Here is a 24,471-nt window from a genome sequence, read left to right on the forward strand (position 1 = left end):
CAAGGCACCCACTACAGGCCAGTCTCTCAGGATTAGAGACAGTAGTCCTCCATGCAGCTTTCCCAGGTCCTTCTCTTCAGGCAGAGTTTCTTCTTGGCGTAAACAGGATCTGATTTGTTAGGAGCAGGGCTCCTACTTTTATAGGACATTTCTTTTGTTCTTTCAGGCCAGGGGGGCTTTGCCTAATCCAGTCAGTCTCTGAGCACTTTGTTTTGCAGGCTCTGGTTTCTCCTTTCAGTGTGCAGGGCAGGGACATCAGATGCTCCGCAGGAGGTGGAGCCAGCATTGTGATGACAAGTACAGTCCAGGAGCACTCTGTTGACAGTCTTCCCTCTTCCTGGGTCAGGTGCAGGGCAGAGTCATCAGTCGCTCCCCCGGGGGTGGAGCCAGCATTGTGGTGGCAGAGCACAGCCCTATTCAGAGTCAAGGGGCACTCCCTCCACCCATCCTGGTGTAATCCCTCTATTCACCACCTGTCATCCCTAGCCCTGTCACTCACAGAACCCAGACAGCAGATACACATCAAAGCAGAGGCGGGCTGAAATGGTCAGGCATGCAAATGCTAACTTTCTAAAAGTAGCATTTGCAAACACAGGAGATTAAAAAAAAAACTTTACTAAAAGAAGTATTTTATTATTCTGAGTTCAGGCATACTAAACTTGTACCATGTTCCCTGAGTCTGCTGGGATTATAGAGTGTAATTATTCCAGCAGCCCATTCTGGCCTATGAGAACAGGTAGCCTTACAATAGTGAAAAACGAAATTGGCTGTAATTCACTATTAGGACATGCCACACACATCAGGGCTTGTCCAACCTTATGCTTACAATGCACCCTGCCCTTGGGCCTACCATAGGGGTGACTAATATGAAATTAAGGGAAGGTTCAGGGACTGGCAAGTAGGTGTACTTGTGCAGTTAGCATGACAGTACCAGACTGCACGCAGGTCTGGCAATGGCAGACCCTTAGGCACATTTTACTAGGCCGCTTCTGTGGGTGGCACAACCAGTGCTGCAAGCCCACCAGCAGCATTTGTATTTACAAGCCCTGGCCCTCCTGGTGCACTTTACTGGGGACTGACAGTAAACCAAATAAGTCAATCATGGACACCAATCACATATACACTTTTCAGTAGGGAGAGCATATGCACTTTAGCTCTGGTCAGCAGTGGTAAAGTGCCCAGAGTCATTAAACCAACAAAAACAAGACAGAGAGAATATTGGAGGAAGGCAAAAAGTTCAGGGATGACCCTGCCAAGAGAGCCAAGTCCTACAGTTACTATCAGAAAAAGTGCTCATGCACGGGCGCGTCGTTGGCTCCTAATGAGGCCGAGTGAGCGTGATGACGTGGGGAGGCTCTGGCGCGTTTGTGGCTGCAAGCTAGAGCGTTAACCTAAGCGGAAATAGCCAGCACTAGGAGCATTGAACACAGCTCTGAAATCTAACAGGTAGGTGTGAAAATGTTAAAAACAAATTTTAAAGCGGTTTCTCTGCAGGTTATAAAATCTATTTTTACATTTAATCCCTTCTTAACGCTTGCCACTATATACTAAATCCCAACAACGTTACTATCAGAAAAAGCGCTCCTGCGTGGACGCGTCGTTGGCTCCTAATGAGGCCGAGTGAGCGTGATGACGTGGGGAGGCTCTAGCTCGTTTGTGGCTGCAAGCTAGAGCGTTAACCTAAGCGGAAATAGCCAGCACTAGGAGCATTGAACTCAGCTCTGAAATCTAACAGGTAGGTGTGACAATGTTAAAAACAAATTTAAAAGCAGTTTCTCAGCAGGTTAGAAAATCAATTTTTACATGTTATCCCCTCTTAACGCTTGCCTCTATATACTAAATTCCAACAACGTTACTATCAGAAAAAGCGCTCCTGAGCGGATGCGTCATTGGCTTCTAATGAGGCCGAGTGAGCGTGATGAAGTGGCGAGGGTCTAGCGCGTTTGTGGCTGTAAGCTAGAGAGTAAACCTAAGCGGAAATAGCCAGCCCTAGGAGTATTGAACACAGCTCTGAAATCTAACAGGTAGGTGTGACAATGTTAAAAACAAATTTAAAAAGCAGTTTCTCAGCCGGTTAGAAAATCAATTTTTACATGTAACCCCTTCTTAACGCTTGCCGCTATATACTAAATCCCAACAACGTTACTATCAGAAAAAGCGCTCCTGCGCGGACGCGTCGTTGGCTCCTAATGAGGCCGAGTGAGCGTGATGACGTGGGGAGGCTCTAGCTCGTTTGTGGCTGCAAGCTAGAGCGTTAACCTAAGCGGAAATAGCCAGCACTAGGAGCATTGAACTCAGCTCTGAAATCTAACAGGTAGGTGTGACAATGTTAAAAACAAATTTAAAAGCAGTTTCTCAGCAGGTTAGAAAATCAATTTTTACATGTTATCCCCTCTTAACGCTTGCCGCTATATACTAAATCCCAACAACGTTACTATCAGATAAAGCGCTCCTGCACGGTCGCGTCGTCAGCTCCTAATGAGGCCAAGTGAGCGTGATGACGTGGCGGGTTTCTCTACCGTGTTTGTGGCTGCAAGCTAGAGCGTTAACCTAAGCGGAAATAGCCAGCCTCGGAGCATTGAGCACAGCTCCAAAATCGAACAGGTAGGTGTGACAATGTTAAAAACAAATTTAAAAGCAATTTCTCAGTAGGTTAGAAAATCAATTTTGACATGCAATCCCCTCTTAGCGCTTGCCGCTATATACTAAATCCCAACAACGTTACTATCAGAAAAAGCGATAAGGTGAGAGTTGTGGTGGTCAGAGTGCAGTATTGATCAGATCTGAGATACAGTAAGGAGGAGGACAGCACCTGTAAGGTTTTTTGGGTGGTAGGAGAGGAGTAGTGGCCAGAGGACAGCCTTTTGGATATGAACGTGATGCAGTTAGGGAGATGTCAGAGATGACATTTGGGATTTACAGTGAGGAGTGATTGTAGTAGGCAGTGAGATGTGTTACCTTTTCCAGAGAGCGAGGGTTAGGAGGATTGAGATGATCATTCCCAGAGGAAGAAGAAAGAACAGCCACTGGAATGGTAGATCGGTGAAGTGGTCACCTAAGAAAAGAAACGGCATCAAAGTGAGTCACAGATTTAAACTCAGCATCCTTTAGTACGCATACAAGAGTCGCATCCCTTAGTACTCATACAAGAGTCGCGTCCCTTAGTATGCAAACAAGAGTCGCATCCCTTTGTACGCATACAAGAGTCGCATCCCTTTGTACGCATACAAGAGTCGCATCCCTTAGTACGCATACAAGAGTCGTATCCCTTTGTCGCATACAACTGTTGGCTATCACTAACCCATGGTAGACAGGTCCAAAGAGATGCAGAAGCTGAGAGATCAAGGTGGCCTCCTTACAGAATAAAAGCTGATCACATAACACAGGCTATCTAGAGATACAGACTGACTGCAAAATACAAGAAGACCTGGATAAACAGGGAGTCAAGGCTGACAACATACTACAGGCTCTGAGCTGACTGCAGAATACAGTTCAATAGTAGACAGGTGGCCATTTGACACAAGCTGCCTACAAAATACAGACTGACACCATGAGATAGCCTGACCCGGATTGACCTTAGGGGACATTACAACTTGACACGGACTGACACCAGGTTGCAGCAGGACCATACAGTAGGAGCTAACATACCCCCAGATTCATCGAAGTCATGTTTTGCGAGTCCTTAATAGCGAATTTTAAGGAATCGCTATTAAAGACTCGCAAAACGGGATGCATATAGAAATCGTAATATTTTTATCGATTTCTACTGCTTCCTTATTTGCGATTCGCTAATTGCGAATCACAAATAAGGAATGGCTTTCCCATTCATTCCTATGGGCCTAAAGGCCTAAAGGCCTATAGGAATGAATGGGGAGTAATTCCTTATTTGCGATTAGCAATTAGCGACTCGCAAATAAGGAAGCAATTTCAAGGGTGTCAGGGTGTCCAAAGGACACCTTGTTGCACCCCTGAAATGGTAACGTACTCTGGTGTTGCGCACACACATGTCCCAAGGATATGTGTGTGTGTAACATACAACTCAGTAAAATGCACTAAAGTGCATTTTTCTAAGTTTTTGCTATTTACCACGTAGTTAGACTTCGTGGTAAATAGCGGCCCCAGATTGCGAATTTGCAATTTTGAAATGGTTCATGCATTGCATTTAAGGAATCTCAAATTGAGATTCCTTAAATGCAAATAATCGCAATGTGGCGATTTCTAAAATTGCGATTTTTGCATTTGGGATGATGCATCCCAAATGCAAAAATACCGCTAGCAAAGGGCCAGATTCTCAGAATCTGGCCCTTTGCGAGCGGATTTTGGTTTGATGAATCTGGCTGATAAGGAGTAAAACTGACGGTTGTTTTCTGCGTGTTACGGCCCAGCCTAAAAGCGCAGCGTGCAGAAATGAAACAGACGGACACTCTCTCGGTGGTATTTCTCTGACCACGAGGTCAGGGCCCCCGGTTCTTTTGTTTTCTTGCCCCGCATGTCACGAGCTTAAACAATTCAGCTTGTGTGTGGCTGGGTTGCCTAATAAACACCCCCTATCTCTCTGAGCTATGTGGGATGTTCCACATCCCCAACATAACATTCCTCCTTTACACAAATGAAACAGAAACATATGAACAAAATAAAACCAAACAGTGATGCTCAGTCTTGCAATCAAGTAACAAACATCAAATACGCTAAAAACTCCCACAGGTGATTTAGCCACCAACAGCTAAAATAACAAAAACACATCATCAGATACAGTATCATTATGTGACGTAACCGCTTCACTTAACCACAAAGCAAAATGTTTCAACCTCTGGGAGACAACGGGTCTAGGGTGCAGATCATATCTTCCAATCTCTTGTCGACTGGGACCAATGCCCCTGCCTTCCTGATCAACATGAGAAGGAGAAAAAAAACTGAGAATGATCTACACCACTAGGGCTTCTTCCCCCACCCTCCTTGGACTCAGCAGAATCTGTCGGTCTGGCATGGCGGTCAAAATCACACTCATGGCAGAAGAGAGGAGGAAACACCACAAAACCGGAGTCTCTTCATCATCCTCGTATCCACATTCAACTGCGGGAGAAGCACCTTCAGGGCTCTCTGGACTTGACTCTGGCTTCTTGTACAGTTTGAAGTGGGACACATTCCTTGCACCAGCCTCCGCTCGCCTCCGGCCAGTGACCATGACTTTAACAGCGCTCACTCTCCACGGCTCGATCTCAAACGGCAACCGAAACTTGCTGCCCGGACATGGGTTCTTGACAAGCACCCTGTCACTAATTTGAAACTGCCGCATTTTGGCTCATCTGTTCCTTGACATATTGTCATTCTGCTCATGGCGCAGCTGCAAGGCTTCTGCAGCCTTCTCTTGGAGTGCAGATGGTTCACCAACGTGAGAAATGGTGTCTCACACCATCTGATTCATGAACAGAGCAGGATCTCTGTAGTAAAAATCCTAGCCAGTGGAAGCGGTGTGGACAACCCATTAGCAAATACTTGTGTGGTTGTGAGGTGCAGGACAGGCTGTGTTGGGAGTGTTTTCAGGATGGACTGTGCATGAATGTTTATGGACACTTCTGTGTCAATAAGGGCCGGGAGTTGGTGGCCCGACAAAAGGACTGTGCATTTTGGTATGCACCATCGGGGACATTCTACGGCCAGCATGGCATGTATTGTATTGTAATTGTATTGTAATTGCATTTATATAGCGCTTACTACCCTTGACGAGGCGTCGAAGCGCTTTTTCGGCGGGTAGCACTCTACTCCGGGACCCACACAGGATTAGTTTTGAATTAGTATAGTGAAACATGCAAGTACATTTTAAGTGGTGGATAGGTTAGTCAGTTATTTGGATTTGGAATGATAGCAGAAGGATAGAGTAGGACAAAGGTTAGTATTTATTTATCGCTCGCTTGTTGACGCATGCTATTCAGGGAGCCTATGAAGGATTAGTGGTGAATTAATATGGTAAAATATGAGGTAATTTCAGTGGTGGATATTAGTCTGTTACTTGGAGTGAGAAGGATAGCGGATGGATAAAAGGGGAAGAAAGATTTGCATTCATATAGCACTTGTTACCCCTGATGGGTGTTGAAGCGCTTTTTTGGCGAGTAGCACGCCACTCCGGAACCCATAAAGGATTAGTGTTGAAAATTAGTATAGTATAAATATGAAGTAATTTGAGTAGTAGATATGTTATTCAGTTATTTGGGCAGTATATTAGTATAGTTGAATATGGAACATGGAATTTGAGAAGTGAACATGTTAGTCTGTTAATTTTGATAGAAAAAGGATAGTGGAGGGATAAAAGAGTGAAGGATTTTGTTTTTCAGGAGAATAGGGCAGCATTTCTGGCCCTAGTCCCGACCAGTCTCGAACAGGCCCAAACAGGCAACTACCCTTGTCCTCTCCACCCTTAACAGGCCCAAACAGGCAACTACCCTTGTACTCTCCACCCTTAACAGGCCCAAACAGGCAACTACCCTTGTCCTCTCCACCCTTATCCTCGACGCCCGGGCTGAGACACCCTAAGCCGGGCCCTTTTTGTAGCCCTAGTAATCAGGTGACCCCTTCAGCCAATGGGAACCCTAGCCCTAACACTATCCAATCACAACACTAGCCCTAACATCAAAAACTAATAGGAGACCAGGACCTTGCAGCCAATCTTAACCCTAGTCCAAGCACCCAATCAGTTCAAAAACCCTGATCTCTACGTCCAATAAAGGCCTTAGTCCTACCACTAGTCCCAACACAAGTCCAAGCAGCCAATGGAACAGGTAGCCCTAGCCCCTACTTCCAATAGAAAGCCTAACCCTACTCTTAGTCCCACAACTGGTCCAACAACCAATCACGCCAGAAGCACTAAATAGCTACTTCCAATTAAAGGTCTAACCCTAGCCCTAGTCCCACCCTACTCCCAACAACCAATAACATAGGAAGCCCTAGTCCCTACTTCCTATAGAAATCCGAACCCTAGCCCTAGTCCCAACCCTGCAATGATTGAATCACAGACCGAGAAACCAATCAGAACCCTCAATACCCAACCAATGAGGACATTAACCCTAACCCAATAGAAACACCAGATACAACCACCAATCAGTGTACACATGTGCCAACCATCAGCACACCATATAAGGTCCCAGCAACCTCAGACAAGGTTTGCTGGCCAGGGAGTTGGAAGCTGCTTGCTCCTGTTCAGAATCTCCTAGGAGACAGACAGGCTCAATCCACAACTTTGGACTTCAGCAGGTAAAGGCTTCACTAACTCGAAATCTAACAATACTGTTTGAATAAAGCTTTACTCCCCCTGCTGGCCAAAAAACGAAGTGCACAGGCCCCAGTAAATACAGTTTCAACAGCTCACAGAAGCGCCCTCTGATGTAGAAAATCCCTGTTGCTGCGGGGGGGGGGGCGGGCAGGGGGGCTGGCCTCACTGGCTTGTGAACACAAAATGGTGGCTGGGGGTGCACTGTTTTAGCACACAGGCCTAAGCACAGAGCAAAGGAGAAATTTGGAGGGAAAACGATGTGTCATCAAGGAATGAGAGGGACAAACTACAGAAGTTGGACTGCAAATCCCACAATTCAACACGCTAAATGAAGGCAATCATGGGCAGGGAAAACCACACATTTAAAACGCAACACAGGTGATAAAATATGCAATTACAGGCGGGCTAAAACTACAATTTTTAACTGTAACAACCACAGGCATAGACAGTAAACACAGAAAGTGAAAATCGTTTTTTAAACAACTTTTTGTCTTGGGAAGACCAAGCACTAGTCTGTCTCCTTACCACTTCCTGGACTCTGCTCAAAGCAATCTGGGGCACATGTGGGCTGCAACTCACAAGATTGAGGAGAATGGTTTGGGGTGCACCCAGCAAGGCCTTCAGGGGCCTGGGCAGGTGTGAGAGGAGGGCTCAGACTTGCCTGGTAGCTGAATAGCCAATGGTCCGCTGGCCTGGGAGTGGGGTCTGGGAAGCTGCTTGCTCCTGTTCAGAATCTCCTAGGAGACAGACAGGCTCAATCCACAACTTTGTACTTCAGCAGGTAAAGGCTTCACTAACTCGAAATCTAACAATACTGTTTGAATAAAGCTTTACTCCCCTGCTGGCCAAAAAACGAAGTGCACAGGCCCCAGTAAATACAGTTTCAACAGCTCACAGAAGCACCCTCTGATGTAGAAAATGCCTGTTGCTGGGTGGGGGGGGGGGGTGGCAGGGGGGCTGGCCTCACTGGCTTGTGAACACAAAATGGTGGCTGGGGGTGCACTGTTTCAGCACACAGAGCAAAGGGCTCTGTTTTTACTTTTCACTGTAGAGATGCTCCCATGTCCGCTGCACGTACCTTTGACAATTCGTTTGATCGCCCTGTCGTGAGCATATCCACCATGGACATACCTAGAATCTTGAAAATATTTTCCCTCAGTTTCAAAGATCATACAGTCCTGCATAAACTGGGCACACATTTTATCATCTACGTCAGGCACTTGCAAGTTCTTTTAGGCGAGCATAGAAAGTGTCTACTGACTCTTAGGGGAGCTGTCTGGCCTAGTGTAGGAGTAACTGCTCATAGGAATCGCAAGAGGTTCAAAATACGCAGTGAGGGCTCATTTCAGATTAGTATATGTAAATTGTGATAATGTGCTAACTCAGCGATGTAATCCAGCGATAGCCGGTGATGGAGCGAGCTTCAGAAATTATTTTATTCTGACTCGTGAAATCCAGTCCCTGTAACATGAATTAATCTATTAATTAATTGTTGCATGATTTGTTTAATTAATTCAACTTAGTATAAGATTGCACCACACACTCGAACACGCGGGAACTAATGATATGTGCTCTTGTTGCATTTGCGAGTTTGTCAGGTAACACATGATTAATATTGTTTTGTTTGTCTTTTTCGTCCTATTGTCTTTGTCACTATTAATATGCGGCTGATCATTTTATGGCATGTGCTTTTATTATATGTGCTTATATGTTTGTCCTATGCTGTGATTGTCTGTCTGTGAATCATTTAATCATCTTTTTACTCTTTCAGAAACTTAAAACTGGACTATTTGAAGAATGGTAGATATTTTGCGGTGCTGCTTTATTTGTTTGTTTCTGCTAGATGTCATTTATTAATGGGTTGTTTATTAGCAATGGTTGGGTAGGTAACAGAAGGGTTTATTTTACCTGAATTAATCATTCTTTTGTGTTTGTTTAAATACTAGCCCGAGAGAAAGGCTTGAGGCCTAATACTAGTACTGGAGAATATTGGTTGGCCTGTATGTGAGCAGAGTCAGAGCCAAGCGCAGTCAGATTGGAACTTTTCCATGGAAAGCTATACCTTTGAATGGACTGTGGCTCAGACAAAAGAGACTTGTGCACGGACTGCTCTGGATGTTATTTCTACAAGGCCAAGGAAGTGACAGAGATGATTTTGCCGAGCTCTGGAGGAAATCAGTGAAACAACTTTTAAAATTGTTGCGAATCTTCGGAAGCCGGTGTCGCCTCATGTCAAAGAACAATGATGTGGTGACGTTCTCTCTCTGGAAGAGGTGGTTTTGGTGGTCTGACATTCAGCAACCAATCAGGGTGCTGCAGTTTTATAAAACATAACATTTAGTTAGATTAGCGAGCAAGAAAGGTATAAAAATTGGGCCTCTTGAGGGGAACGGGGCTGACTGTTTCCTGAGGGCGAAGTGCTGTCCGTTTTCCTATGGACACTTAAGGACTCAACTGTTTATTAAAATGTATTTTCCTTTTCAGGTCAGAAAGCTAACTTAGGGAAGAGGGTTGATGTTTTCTTTAATTCATTATTTTATGCAATGTTGAAGTGTCAGACCTTTTTGAGCCAATGATCTAATGAATAAAACTGAATTAATAAAATTAAATGTTTGTTATTAATAAAGCTAATAAAGTTTATGAAATTTGAGAATTTTAAAATAAAAGACTTTAAACGTCAAGCTGGTCTTGATTTTTGAGTTGTTACCATTAGTTTAAATCCGTTGGCCTCAGTGGTCTAATTAAATGTTTCTTTGATAATTCATGAATAAAAATGTTATACTGCAGTTGTAAATATGTACAGATGAGTTTAGTAGTGTAGAGAATTAGGCCACATGATTCAGCTTCATGATTTTCTGTCTTAGTGCATGGGCCTGGTTATTGATTAGTTTGGTGAGTATTAGGTAGTGAATGGTGACGCATGTGAGACAGAATTTCTATAGTGACGCTGGATCAATTCTTTTGGTAGCAGATTCCGGTTACTATGGTAACATACATGTTACATGCGAATTACATAGTATACATGTCTAAAAATTGTTGTTAAGTTTGTTCACTTGTTGTATGTAGTCGTAAGGATTTTTCCAGCAGTGTGAAAAATTCCTCGTTATTTGCCGGCAAAGGGTAGTGTGACTAGAAGAGTTACACAGTGCATTTGTTCTGTTTCAAAATTGTGGTATAGAATATATCACGTGTTGTGGACGTACAACACAAGTTTAGGGACATTAGATGTGACTGGTTGAATGTAATAGTGAGGATTGCCTATGAAATCGTAGCATTAAGCATAGGGACTTGTTGCCCGTTTTAAAACTTTTTGTGAAAAGAGTAATAGGATTTATCTAAGCTTGAGAGAAGGGTAAGATAGCGTCGTCTATTCTTATTAACGTTTGACGTTTTCTGTGGTTGGTTCAAGTCCTGCCAAGATCTCGTGTGTGTATGATTAGGGTTTTTGTATGTATGCGTGAATAAATGATCGTATAGAAATAGCGTCGTCTATTTTATGCGAAGAGTGAGTTCTGTATGTTTGAAAAACTATCATCCTGTTAGCGAAACAGACAAGTGGTTTGTTTATTTGTAGTTACTAATTAAAGTTCATTGGAAAGTTTTGCTTAAAATGGCGTCGTGAGAAAGTTTTGTGAAGGAGGGGTGAGTTTACGGAGTAACACGCAGAGAAGCTGCAGCGGCAGCATACGTCATTTCGGTTCGCGCTGTGATTGGCTAACATACGTCACAGAAAGCGCACTGATTGGCTCACATGACAGTGACGAGCTGGTACCAGATTGGTCAGTTCTGAACACTGTATTTCTATTGGTGGAGCAAGGTGGTGACGTGGCTTAACCTGATTGGCTTGTTGGTGTCTTTCATGCACGGATTGGTTGGAATAGCGGAACGAATAGCGGAACACCAAGAGAACATTTCGAAGCTTTTCAGAATAAACGATTTTGATTTAAAACATGAGTTATTGGAACGATAGTGAGAAAAAGAAGCCTTCATGGTTTCAGAAGGTGAAAAATTATTTTAAACCTGACAAGAAAATTGAAACGCGTGGTGGTAAATTACTTCATAAGTACAGAAAACCCGCAGCCGATATGGAAGGCAAATATGGCTATCATATTGTAATTTGGTTTGATAATTGGATGCATTATACCAGAAATGATGGCGTATTAGCATGGCCAGAAGATGGGTCATTTAGTATGAAAGTTTTGAGAAACCTGAGAGGAAAAATGATGGATCTTGTGCCGAAGCCAAGACCTACACAATTTGAGGCATTGGTTGAATGGGAGGTTGAGATGATGGAACTTGAGCGTGAAAGCAAATGCCTAGCACCTAGAAATTCAAAATATATTTTAAATAGAGAAACACATGAAGACAAGGTGAGACGCTGGAGAAAGGCAGACATGTATGATGGTCTGTATCCAGTGAGAATAATGATTACTGAAGATTTAGAACAAAAGAAAGCTGGAAGGAGAATTGATGAGGAATTAGATGATGCAGTTTTAGAAGACATTTATGCTACTAAACGCAAACCGCCACCTTATCAAGCAGGTTCTCAATCTACCCCGAGAGTTTCTACAGGAACTTCTCCAAGTGCACCTCCTAGAGAAGCTGAAGAAGGTTCTCCCAGATTTTTAAAATTACCTGAAAGAGTAGGGTCAGTAAATAATTGTAGTACACCTAGAGAAAATAGATTTCCCCAACAAGAAAATAATTTTGTAAGAAATCAAGAAAGAATACCTGCTGACATTCCAGAAATTTCTAGTTACAAAAAAGCAAAGGAAGATTTAATTCAACAATTGACAAAAGGCATGGAAGCAGTGACAGTACCAGTAACTATTGGTCCTGTTGTACCGGTTTTTGATCAAGGAAACAATAGACATTCATCTTTCACAGTTCCATTAAATGCAGAAATTCAAAAAGTCGCTGAGAGATTTTATTCAGAACTTTCAGAGATTCATAGAGAAAAATCTATGATGCCAAATTTAACATTAAATGGAAGTTTGTCAGGTTCGCAAACACCATCAGTGGCAGATTCAGATTCAGGTCTGTCGGAGAAAAGTTTAAATAGAATAGAATTATCCCAAAATGGATTGTCCCCTGAAGCTCCTGATTTAAAAAGCTTGATGTTGCTAAATTAAAGGCTGATTTGGAGGAATTAATCATTGGCACAATTGGTACTGACAATTTAAAATTGTATCAGGATGATGAATTGCTGTTTATCTGTAAAAGTATTCAGTGGAAAACTAAAAACAGGTATGAACAACTGGAAGAAATGGCTGCTGAATTAGAAATTGATTTGAGTAAACAGAAACATTTGCAGAAACATTACAGAGTGGATTTTTCTGAAAGAGACATTGACAATTTAAATGCTGCTGGAAGAATGACTCATATAAGAGAATTAATAAGTTTTCTCAGAAAATTAGGTGAATTAGGTAAATGGAGAATAAAATGGTCAAAGAAAGAACAGGATAAAAGATTGAGAAACGATGTAGTTTCAGAATTTCCAATGAGGGAAATAGCTGGAGGAGGGTATGTGCATGTTCCTTGGTCTAGACAGGATATTCTCCTGTTTACTAATGATTTCCCACGTTTGAGAGAGAAGCCAGTTGAGTGGTATCGACAGGTAGACAGATTTATAAAAGTGTCAAAAGTTCTGTGGATTGATCTAGATGGATTCTTTGACATTGTTGTCCCATCAGATCTTTGGACAGAATGCAAAATTTCTGTGGATTGGCCAAAAGAAGAACCTCCCCGAGACCCGGTTACAGGTGCCCCAGCAAAAGATGTCATGGATATTTATTATAAAGTAATTTACTGGCTGAAAGGGAAAATTCCCCAAAAAGAAGTGGACTGGGTTAAAATTGACAGAACAAACTAGGAACCAGAAGAATCAGTTCACTCATTTTATGAAAGGTTACTGTTAGTCTTTAAACAGTACAGTGGCTATGAAAAATTAAGTGAAAAGGACATGAGCCACTTTATATACAGATTTGTATATGGCCTGAGACCTGAAATTGGTGACATGATTAGAAATGGAATTGTCTGCTGGCAAGCACTTTCAGTTGATGACATTTTGAGAAAGGCAAAATATTGTAGCGATGAGATAGATTCAAAACAAAAGAATCTCAAGGAAAAGGCGATGTGGGCACAAGTGAAGGTAGCAGAGCAACAACAACAACAGTTAGCTTCTATGCAGCAGCAGAATCAGGGAAAGTTTAAGAATAATTTCAATAATAATAATAAGCCAAAATTTAATGTGAATGTTGAAGAGCTGATACAAAAGCTCCCATGTTTTAATTGCGGAGAGATTGGACACTGGAAACGCGAGTGTAAAAACCCGCCCAGAAATTTTAAAAATAATTCATTGAATCCACAGGTGCAGTGTGAGGTAAATCCGCAGCAACAGCAACAGCTACAGCAACAGTTAAACGAGTTAAGTCGACAGCTACAGCGACAGGTAGCAAATCAGCAAAGCCAGATACAGCAAAGCCAGTTTCAGCAGAACCAGATACAGCAGAGTCAAATTCAGCAGAGTCAGGTACCTCAAGCACCATTCCCTAATAGTGCTAACACACAGAGATTTTCTCCCGAAACAGGTTTCTGTGGAGGTAATTTGGTAAATAATGTGTCAAAAGTTAATATGTCAAATGCTTCTCAATTTTGGTTAAAAGACAAAGAAGAGAGTGATTCTGCAGAAGATTACTCATGACGGTGCCTGAGAGAGGAAGAAGAGTGTGTGCTTGGACCCACTCTTGAGGTAGATCAGTCTGGTCCATTTGTGAATGGTAAAGTAAATGATGTTGATGTTACTTTCCTTGTGGATACAGGTGCTACCTGTTCTACTGTTAGATCAGCAGAAATAGAAAACCTTCCTCTCTCTGGTGAGTCCATCCAAGTTGTAGGTGTAGCTAATCAGCAAATTAAAACACGTTTAACAGAACCAGTAAAAGTGGAAATAGGGAACTACAAAGATAAACACAGATTTCTAGTTTGTGACAGTAGTCCTGTGAATCTGTTGGGTCGTGATATATTATGCACAATGAATTGCAGAATATATTGCTCACCAGATGGCATTGAAATGCAAACAGCAGAAGAAGATGGGCTTTATAAATTGACTATGTTAATGGTTGATGAAGAGTAAACATCACTGTTTCCTGTGTTTGATAAAAATGATTTGCCAGAAGAGCTCAAAAAGCCAGTTAATCCAGCAATCTGGGATTTAACAGGAAATGATATGGGTCTTATGAAAAATATAGATCCAGTAAAGATCACTGTAAAGCAGGAAATAGATTTTCCAAATGTTCCTCAATACAAAATGAAAGCTGAGACAATTGAAGGTGTCATTCCAGTTATTGAAAAATTCATAAGTCAAGGTGTGCTAAAAGAAATTGAGAGAAGCCCATGTAATTCACCGATTATGGGTATTAAAAAGCCAAACGGAACATATAGAATTGTTCAGGACCTCAGAAAAATTAACCAGATTGTTGTTCCTTGTTGCCCAATTGTTCCAAACCCTGCAGTAATTCTTTACCAAATTCCGCATGATGCAGAATGGGACACGTTCATTGACCTGTGCAATGCCTTCTTTACAGTTCCATTACATCCAGAAAGCCAGCAAATTTTCGCTTTCAGGTTCCAAAATAGGATCGTAGCATGGTGTTGTATCCCTCAAGGGTATACTGAGAGTCCATCTATCTTTAATCAATTGCTAAAGAAATCTCTGGAAGATCTGATATTGCCTGGTAATTCCACACTGGTGCAGTACATTGATGATTTGCTTGTGGCAGCAAAGACACAAGAAAATTGTGTTACTGATACCATTACTCTTTTAAATCGTTTGGCAGATGAGGGACACAAGGTGTCACCTGCAAAATTGCAGTTTTGTAAACAAGAAGTAAAATATCTTGGTCACAGAATTGCGAAGGGAACAAGAAAAGTGACAATTGAGAGAATTAAAATGATTTGAGCAATTCAGCCACCGACAACACAAAGACAGGTGAGAATGTTTCTGGGTATGGTTGGTTACTGTCGACAATGGATTAGTGGGTTTTCAGTAATTGCAAAACCACTTCAGAGACTAACAAAAGCAGACATAAAAGATCCAATCAGTTTGTCAAAAATTGAATTGGAAGCTTTTGAACAATTAAAAAAGAGTCTATGTGAAGCTCCAGCCCTGGGTATGCCAGACTATGAAAAGCAATTTGAACTCTACTGCAGCGAAAGAGAAGGTTGTGCATTGTCTGTGCTGATTCAGAGACATGGAAAGTTGAGAAAACCAATTGCATATTTCTCCGCTGTTTTGGATCCCGTTGCAAAAACTTTGCCAGGTTGCTTAAAAGCAGTGGCTGCAACAAGTGTAAGTCTTGAACAAAGTGAGGGTATCATTATGGGATTTCCTGTAAAAGTATATGTACCTCATTCAGTTGAAATTCTTCTTACCAGAAGTAAAACGCAACATTTAACAAGTAGCAGATTGACAAAATATGAGAAAACAATTCTGGGATCAGATAATGTATCAATTGCGAGATGTGTGAATCTAAATCCTTCCACACTGTTACCATATGGAGTCGTTACTGAGGTAAATAATGAAAATGACATTGATCATGAATGCCTAGATGTTGTAGATTACTGTACGAAACCACAACAGGACATAAAAGATGTTCCTTTGCCTGAATCAGACATAGTCTACTTTGTGGATGGGTCTTGCTTGAGAAATGATGAAGGGATTCTGAGAGCAGCATATTCAGTGTGCACAGTTTCAGATGTTGTTGAAGGTTCACCTCTTGAAGGAATTCATTCTGCTCAAATTGCAGAGTTAATTGGTCTAATTTGAGCTCGTGAAAAAGCAACTGGCAAAAGGGTAACCATAGTGACTGATAGTCAATATGGTTATGGCGTAGTTCATGACTATGGACAGCTATGGTCTCAAAGGGGTTATTTAACCTCTGCAGGTACGCCAATCAGAAATGCAAAATTGATCAAGAGATTGATTGATGGAATTCAGTTACCAGAGCAAATTGCTGTGGTCAAATGTGCAGCTCACAAGAAAGGTGATGATTACATCACTAAAGGGAATGCATATGCAGATGAAATTGCTAAGTACTGCGCCAAAAACAATTATTCAATCAATCGGGAAAAAGACAAAAGTCACACAATGAATTCTCTCATGCTAATCTCTGTAACATGGCAGGAAGTAAAAGATTTACAAGATGAAGCAGATGAGGAAGAGAAAAACACATGGTTAAAAAATGAGTGCAGACAAAGAGAGGAAGATGGAATTTGGAATTACAAAGATGGAAGGCCTGTAATGCCAAACTGCATAATTGCTGATATGGCACGAATGTACCATGGTCCAGGACATCTAGGGAGAGATTCTATGATTAGATTATTCAGAGAAACAAGGTACAATACAAAAGTCAGAATAATTGCAGAATCACTTTGCCAAAGATGTTTGACCTGCCAACAGATGAATCCAAATAGGAAGACTGTTGGAAGTTTGGGAACCATAGGACGGGAGGGTGGTCCTTTTACCAGATTACAAATGGATTTCATTGAGACGCCGATGCATAACAGCCTAAAATATGTATTAGTATTTGTTTGTCTGTTTTCAAGATGGGTAGAAGCTTTCCCAACTTGTCATAATGACTCAGTCACTGTGGCAAAATTGCTTCTGAGGGAGATCATACCTAGGTACGGATTTCCAGTAACGATTGAAAGTGATTGTGGAACTCATTTTGAAAACAGATTGATGAAACTGATTTGTGAAGCTTTGAAAATTCAGCAGAAGCTTCACTGTGCTAACAGACCAGAAGCATCAGGTGTTGTTGAACAAGTAAATGGAACTATCAAGAATAGAATTTCAAAAATGTGTCTAGCCACAGGAGTGAAGTGGACGGATGCACTTCCACTTGTTCTAATGTCAATGAGAAGTACTCCTGAGAAAAAGACAGGTCTTAGCCCCCATGACATCGTAATGGGTAGAATAATGAGGCAAGCATTTGTTCCAGTTGGCAAATTAATGAGTATTAATGATAGTGCAATCATTGAATATTGCCAGAACCTGTCTGATGTAGTAAATTCTATATTTCATCAGGTGGGAACAGATGTAATCTCAAAGGAGAAAGTGCAAGCCCATGATTTATTACCCGGAGACTGGGTAAGGACCAAAGTTCATCGAAGAAGAAACGTTTAGTTCCAAGGTGGCAGAAGGCAAGACAAGTGATTTTGGTCACAACAAATGCAGTTAAATGCAAAGGGCAGAAAAGGTGGGTTCACGCAAGTCATACAATTCGTGTACCACCTCCTGAAAATCCTGATGAAGAGAGTGAGACAACAATTGATTCAGATTCAGAAGGAGACCCAGAAGATCCTGAGTCTGATGATCAACAAGAAAATCAACATCAAGAAAATCTAGATGGGAATCAGAACTTGAATGAAGAAGATCTGAATATCGAAGCTGGAGATCGAGGTGTTGATGAAGATCTGCTTGAAAAGGAGTCTCTAAAGGAAAAAGGAGATTCAGAAGAAGCAGAAAATTCTGAGGGAGACGAAAATCTGAGCCAAAATATTGAAAGGCAAAAGAGTAACTCTGTGTTTAGGAGCAAAAAGCCTGAGACTGGGAAGCTGAAGGTGATTCCTGAAGAAGAGAAGAATTACCAAGTACCAGTAAAGATATTGTTCCGAATGGAGTGAAGCTGCCGAGTAAAGAAATTCCTAGGTACAGATTTGAAGTCTCAGATACAGACACTGATGAAAGTGATGAAGAATCTGGAATAAGAAAATACAGAAAAAGAGCTTGGAAAGCTGAATGTAACGAAAGTGAGCCAAAGAAAAAGATCTTGATAAAAGGAGATATTTGGCCTGAAGATAATTTGAAATTCAAACTAGTGAAGAAAACAAAAGATCAAATCAACGAGGTATCTAGTCAGGGAGGTGATTCTGAAAAGAAAAGGGAAAACAAGAAAATAGAAGTAATCACTCGAAAGACAAAAAGAGTAGTAAAGCCAAATCAGAAATATAAATCCCCAGAGTGGACTTATATAATTATCCCACCAATTGTAGAGGTTGAGAGCAGTAGTCAGGAAGACTTAGAAGAACTCAGTGACAAAGATTGAAATTGTTTAGATATTTTGATAAGGGTTTTGTTTCCTGGCATAAGGCTGAAGAAAATTTGTTAGGTGACTTTCGGTCGAAGAAATTGTGTTTAGTTGGAAAGCACATATTTATGTGACACAAGGTCGAAAAAAAGCTGTTTAGGGTTTTATTCTAAAAAAAAAAAATTGAAAAGGAGGGATATAGTTTATAGTTTACTCACATTTTAAATTTTTGTTTACATTTTTGTTTTTTCAAATTTCTAGAATGCCTAGATCAGATACTTCTAGGTGTTCGATTTTTAAAAGATGTTGCAAAATGACTTCAATTTGTGTGATATTATTAATCCTAGTTTGGTTAATATTAGCTGTGGTTTATCCTTTTGATGTTAATAAGCAAAAACTTAAGACTAATATAACAAGTAAGGTAGAGCCTAAACATGAGAAACATGCTGGCAAGTCTAGCAGAGTTATTGAGCATGATCCAGAGATTCATCAAGATAGATCTGTTGGAGATTTCTCAAGCAATTCATTTTCAAGGCTTCTGTCTGAATATGTTAAAGTAATGAATGTTAAGGACTGCTATGTTTGTGTGAAACTGCCTGCTTCTGTTTCAGAGGGGGTGACTTATAATATGTTACCACTCACTTACGGCATTACTTGCAGTGTAATTGCTAGCCTGTTTTATCAAACTGGGCGCCTGGAATATTATTATTCAGACTTTGATGAGGTTTTTGCAAATCTCAAAGTTGTAAATAGCTTAAACAAAGTTAGGCCTGTGAAACAGATGAGGGAATTATTTTTAGTTACTAATGAGCTCAATTATGAGTATGCATATAGAAATAATTTAACATGCAAAATGAGAGCAGAAGAGAAGACTTTCCTGAACATGGTTGAGGAGAGAAGGGCTGTTTACAAGAGAAATGAGATGTTAAAGCATGCCAAGTCAAAGTACTGGCAAATGGAGGATGCTAAATTAAATGGTGTTAACACAAATGCTGCAATTCACATAGATGAACCAGTTAGTGGTAAATTTTGCATTAGAAGAGATAACACATTATATGATAATTATTTTGTGGGTGCTAGTCAATGTGAAGATACTTATCGTATTGTAGGGGGATGGGGATTTAAAGGTGAGAAAGATCCAATTTTTCCTGGAATTTATTTTATTTGTGGGAATAAAGCATATTTTAGCCTCCCAGGCCATTGGTATGGGACATGCTATCTTGGCTTGGTTTTCCCAAAACATTTTCATGTTGACAGAAATGAAAAGGGTACCTTTGAATTTGGTGAACATCTGAATCTAAATAGGTACAAAAGAGAAAGTTTTACAGAAGTTCTGGGAGACCTTTTTGGTGCTGTTATTCCTATGGTGGGAATTACTATGAATTCAATCAAAATCAGAAAGGTTTCCACAATTGTAGATAGATTATCAACAGATACTGCAAGTGGTTTCCAATTAGTCAGCACAGAACTTGTTGCTACCAGAAGCATGGTTATGCAGAATCGTCTTGCATTGGACATTCTGTTTTCAAAAGAGGGAAGAGTGTGTGGGGTCTTACATGTCCAGCATTGCTGTACTTATATACCTGACAAAAGTCGGGATATAGAGTTGCTTGTTAAGAACATTACACAATTTCATGAAGAGATAGAACCCATGGAAGCAGAAAGATTCACTGAACGAATTGGGAAAAGAATAGAGGCTATAAAAGAATGGTTTTCTGAAGTTGGAAGCTCCATCATTGGCAAAGTGCTCTATCCAGTAATTGTCATTATTATAGTGATAATGCTGCTAAAAATTAGCTGTTTGATTCACAAAAGGAAGAAGCATCAGAAAGAGAAGAGAAGGATTTTTAAACTTAGAAAAGAACAAGAGAAGATATATGAGTTAGAGGAGATGCAAAGGGCTCAGTTTGAAAGAGATGACCAGACAGCAGAAACAGGGGTTTAGGGAGACTAATATCGAGAGAATCCAACATGTGACGTCTCCAATTTGGGTGAAAAATGTTCTGAAATTTTTGGGAGTTGTTTGGTGATTTTTAAATCACCAGATGAGGGAGTTGATGGAGCGAGCTTCAGAAATTATTTTATTCTGACTCGTGAAATCCATTCCCTGTAACATAAATTAATCTATTAATTAATTGTTGCATGATTTGTTTAATTAATTCAACTTAGTATAAGATTGCACCACACACTCGAACACGCGGGAACTAATGATATGTGCTCTTGTTGCATTTGCGAGTTTGTCAGGTAACACATGATTAATATTGTTTTGTTTGTCTTGTTCGTCCTAATGTTTTTGTCACTATTAATATGTGGCTTATCATTTTATGGCATGTGCTTTTATTATATGTGCTTATATGTTTGTCCTATGCTGTGATTGTCTGTCTGTGAATCATTTAATCATCTTTTTACTCTTTCAGAAACTTAAAACTGGACTATATGAAGAATGGTAGATATTTTACGTGCTGCTTTATTTGTTTGCTTCTGCTAGATGTCATTTATTAATGGGTTGTTTATTAGCAATGGTTGGGTAGGTAACAGAAGGGTTTATTTTACCTGAATTAATCATTCTTTTGTGTTTGTTTAAATACTAGCCCGAGAGAAAGGCTTGAGGCCTAATACTAGTACTGGAGAATATTGGTTGGCCTGTATGTGAGCAGAGTCAGAGCCAAGCACAGTCAGATTGGAACTTTTCCATGGAAAGCTATACCTTTGAATGGACTGTGGCTCAGACAAAAGAGACTTGTGCACGGACTGCTCTGGATGTTATTTCTACAAGGCCAAGGAAGTGACAGAGATGATTTTGCCGAGCTCTGGAGGAAACCAGTGAAACAACTTTTAAAATTGTTGCGAATCTTCGGAAGCCGGTGTCGCGTCATGTCAAAGAACAATGATGTGCTGACGTTCTCTCTCTGGAAGGGGTGGTTTTGGTGGTCTGACAGTCAGCAACCAATCAGGGTGCTGCAGTTTTATAAAACATAACATTTAGTTAGATTAGCGAGCAAGAAAGGTATAAAAATTGGGCCTCTTGAGGGGAACTGGGCTGACTGTTTCCTGAGGGCGAAGTGCTGTCCGTTTTCCTATGGACACCTAAGGACTCAACTGTTTATTAAAATGTATTTTCCTTTTCAGGTCAGAAAGCTAACTTAGGGAATAGGGTTGATGTTTTCTTTAATTCATTATTTTATGCAATGTTGAAGTGTCAGACCTTTTTGAGCCAATGATCTAATGAATAAAACTGAATTAATAAAATTAAATGTTTGTTATTAATAAAGCTAATAAAGTTTATGAAATTTGAGAATTTTAAAATAAAAGACTTTAAACGTCAAGCTGGTCTTGATTTTTGAGTTGTTCCCATTAGTTTAAATCCGTTGGCCTCAGAGGTCTAATTAAATGTTTCTTTGATAATTCATGAATAAAAATGTTATACTGCAGTTGTAAATATGTACAGATGAGTTTAGTAGTGTAGAGAATTAGGCCACATGATTCAGCTTCATGATTTTCTGTCTTAGTGCATGGGCCTGGTTATTGATTAGTTTGGTGAGTATTAGGTAGTGAATGGTGACGCATGTGAGACAGAATTTCTATAGTGACGCTGGATCAATTCTTTTGGTAGCAGATTCCGGTTACTATGGTAACATACATGTTACATGCGAATTACATAGTATACATGTCTAAAAATTGTTGTTAAGTTTGTTCACTTGTTGTATGTAGTCGTAAGGATTTTTCCAGCAGTGTGAAAAATTCCTCGTTATTTGCCGGCAAAGGGTAGTGTGACTAGAAGAGTTACACAGTGCATTTGTTCTGTTTCAAAATTGTGGTATAGAATATATCACGTGTTGTGGACGTACAACACAAGTTTAGGGACATTAGATGTGACTGGTTGAATGTAATAGTGAGGATTGCCTATGAAATCGTAGCATTAAGCATAGGGACTTGTTGCCCGTTTTAAAACTTTTTGTGAAAAGAGTAATAGGATTTATCTAAGCTTGAGAGAAGGGTAAGATAGCGTCGTCTATTCTTATTAACGTTTGACGTTTTCTGTGGTTGGTTCAAGTCCTGCCAAGATCTCGTGTGTGTATGATTAGGGTTTTTGTATGTATGCGTGAATAAATGATCGTATAGAAATAGCGTCGTCTATTTTATGCGAAGAGTGAGTTCTGTATGTTTGAAAAACTATCATCCTGTTAGCGAAACAGACAAGTGGTTTGTTTATTTGTAGTTACTAATTAAAGTTCATTGGAAAGTTTTGCTTAAAATGGCGTCGTGAGAAAGTTTTGTGAAGGAGGGGTGAGTTTACGGAGTAACACGCAGAGAAGCTGCAGCGGCAGCATACGTCATTTCGGTTCGCGCTGTGATTGGCTAACATACGTCACAGAAAGCGCACTGATTGGCTCACATGACAGTGACGAGCTGGTACCAGATTGGTCAGTTCTGAACACTGTATTTCTATTGGTGGAGCAAGGTGGTGACGTGGCTTAACCTGATTGGCTTGTTGGTGTCTTTCATGCACGGATTGGTTGGAATAGCGGAACGAATAGCGGAACACCAAGAGAACATTTCGAAGCTTTTCAGAATAAACGATTTTGATTTAAAACATGAGTTATTGGAACGATAGTGAGAAAAAGAAGCCTTCATGGTTTCAGAAGGTGAAAAATTATTTTAAACCTGACAAGAAAATTGAAACGCGTGGTGGTAAATTACTTCATAAGTACAGAAAACCCGCAGCCGATATGGAAGGCAAATATGGCTATCATATTGTAATTTGGTTTGATAATTGGATGCATTATACCAGAAATGATGGCGTATTAGCATGGCCAGAAGATGGGTCATTTAGTATGAAAGTTTTGAGAAACCTGAGAGGAAAAATGATGGATCTTGTGCCGAAGCCAAGACCTACACAATTTGAGGCATTGGTTGAATGGGAGGTTGAGATGATGGAACTTGAGCGTGAAAGCAAATGCCTAGCACCTAGAAATTCAAAATATATTTTAAATAGAGAAACACATGAAGACAAGGTGAGACGCTGGAGAAAGGCAGACATGTATGATGGTCTGTATCCAGTGAGAATAATGATTACTGAAGATTTAGAACAAAAGAAAGCTGGAAGGAGAATTGATGAGGAATTAGATGATGCAGTTTTAGAAGACATTTATGCTACTAAACGCAAACCGCCACCTTATCAAGCAGGTTCTCAATCTACCCCGAGAGTTTCTACAGGAACTTCTCCAAGTGCACCTCCTAGAGAAGCTGAAGAAGGTTCTCCCAGATTTTTAAAATTACCTGAAAGAGTAGGGTCAGTAAATAATTGTAGTACACCTAGAGAAAATAGATTTCCCCAACAAGAAAATAATTTTGTAAGAAATCAAGATGAGTTTAGTAGTGTAGAGAATTAGGCCACATGATTCAGCTTCATGATTTTCTGTCTTAGTGCATGGGCCTGGTTATTGATTAGTTTGGTGAGTATTAGGTAGTGAATGGTGACGCATGTGAGACAGAATTTCTATAGTGACGCTGGATCACCGGCGATATTTAAAATCGCGCTTAGCGATAATTATCACAGCCTGTTGATAATATGCCCCATAGTCTATAGTTGTCAAGAACAACTGCAGCAAAATAGTTCTCAAGTCTCTCAACCAAGTCTTTCCAGCGCACTGCCTGCGCAGATGGGTAACCCTCCACAACAAAAGGGCCAAGTACTAGTATTGAACGCCATTGCAAACACAGCTATTAAAGAAACAAAAGAAGAACAGCGCAGAAACCTCACCAGTCCGATCAAACTGCGACAAGAAGGCGAGCGGCTCGATGCTGGGAGCACCACCATGTTACGCCTCCTCTGCAGTAGATGGGTGGAGCAGCCCACAGAAGGACAGTCTTCTCTCACCTCGGAAGCAGGCAGCAGAGGGCCCACAAGAAAGCAGTCAACATCCTGGGTGCCCCAGGGCCACATTGAGTAAGACAGTCACGACCAAAAGAGTGACATGCATGTCCTTGAAAATGAATCACCATGAAGGAAGGTAGGAAAACCAGAAGGAACCGTCACCTCTGTTGACCCCTCAGCACAGAGTACTTTGTAGTCATGTAGGTACTGGTACTGTGCTTGCAGGAATGCTAGCC

General features: G+C 40.8%; 1 protein-coding gene across 1 annotated transcript in view; it reads right to left on the reverse strand.

The window, feature by feature from the left end:
• LOC147730378 (fibroblast growth factor receptor homolog 2-like) overlaps positions 1 to 24,471 on the reverse strand; it is a 95,068-nt gene that overhangs the window by 65,360 nt on the left and 5,237 nt on the right. Inside the window, exon 2 of the mRNA XM_086955185.1 lies at positions 2,959 to 3,055. Within this exon, the coding sequence (XP_086811311.1) occupies positions 2,959 to 3,055 (97 nt within the window). The remainder of the gene's footprint in view (positions 1 to 2,958; positions 3,056 to 24,471) is intronic.

This window comes from Lissotriton vulgaris, chromosome 2_1, assembly GCF_964263255.1.
Source record: "Lissotriton vulgaris chromosome 2_1, aLisVul1.2, whole genome shotgun sequence".
NCBI classification, from domain to species: Eukaryota; Metazoa; Chordata; class Amphibia; order Caudata; family Salamandridae; genus Lissotriton; species Lissotriton vulgaris.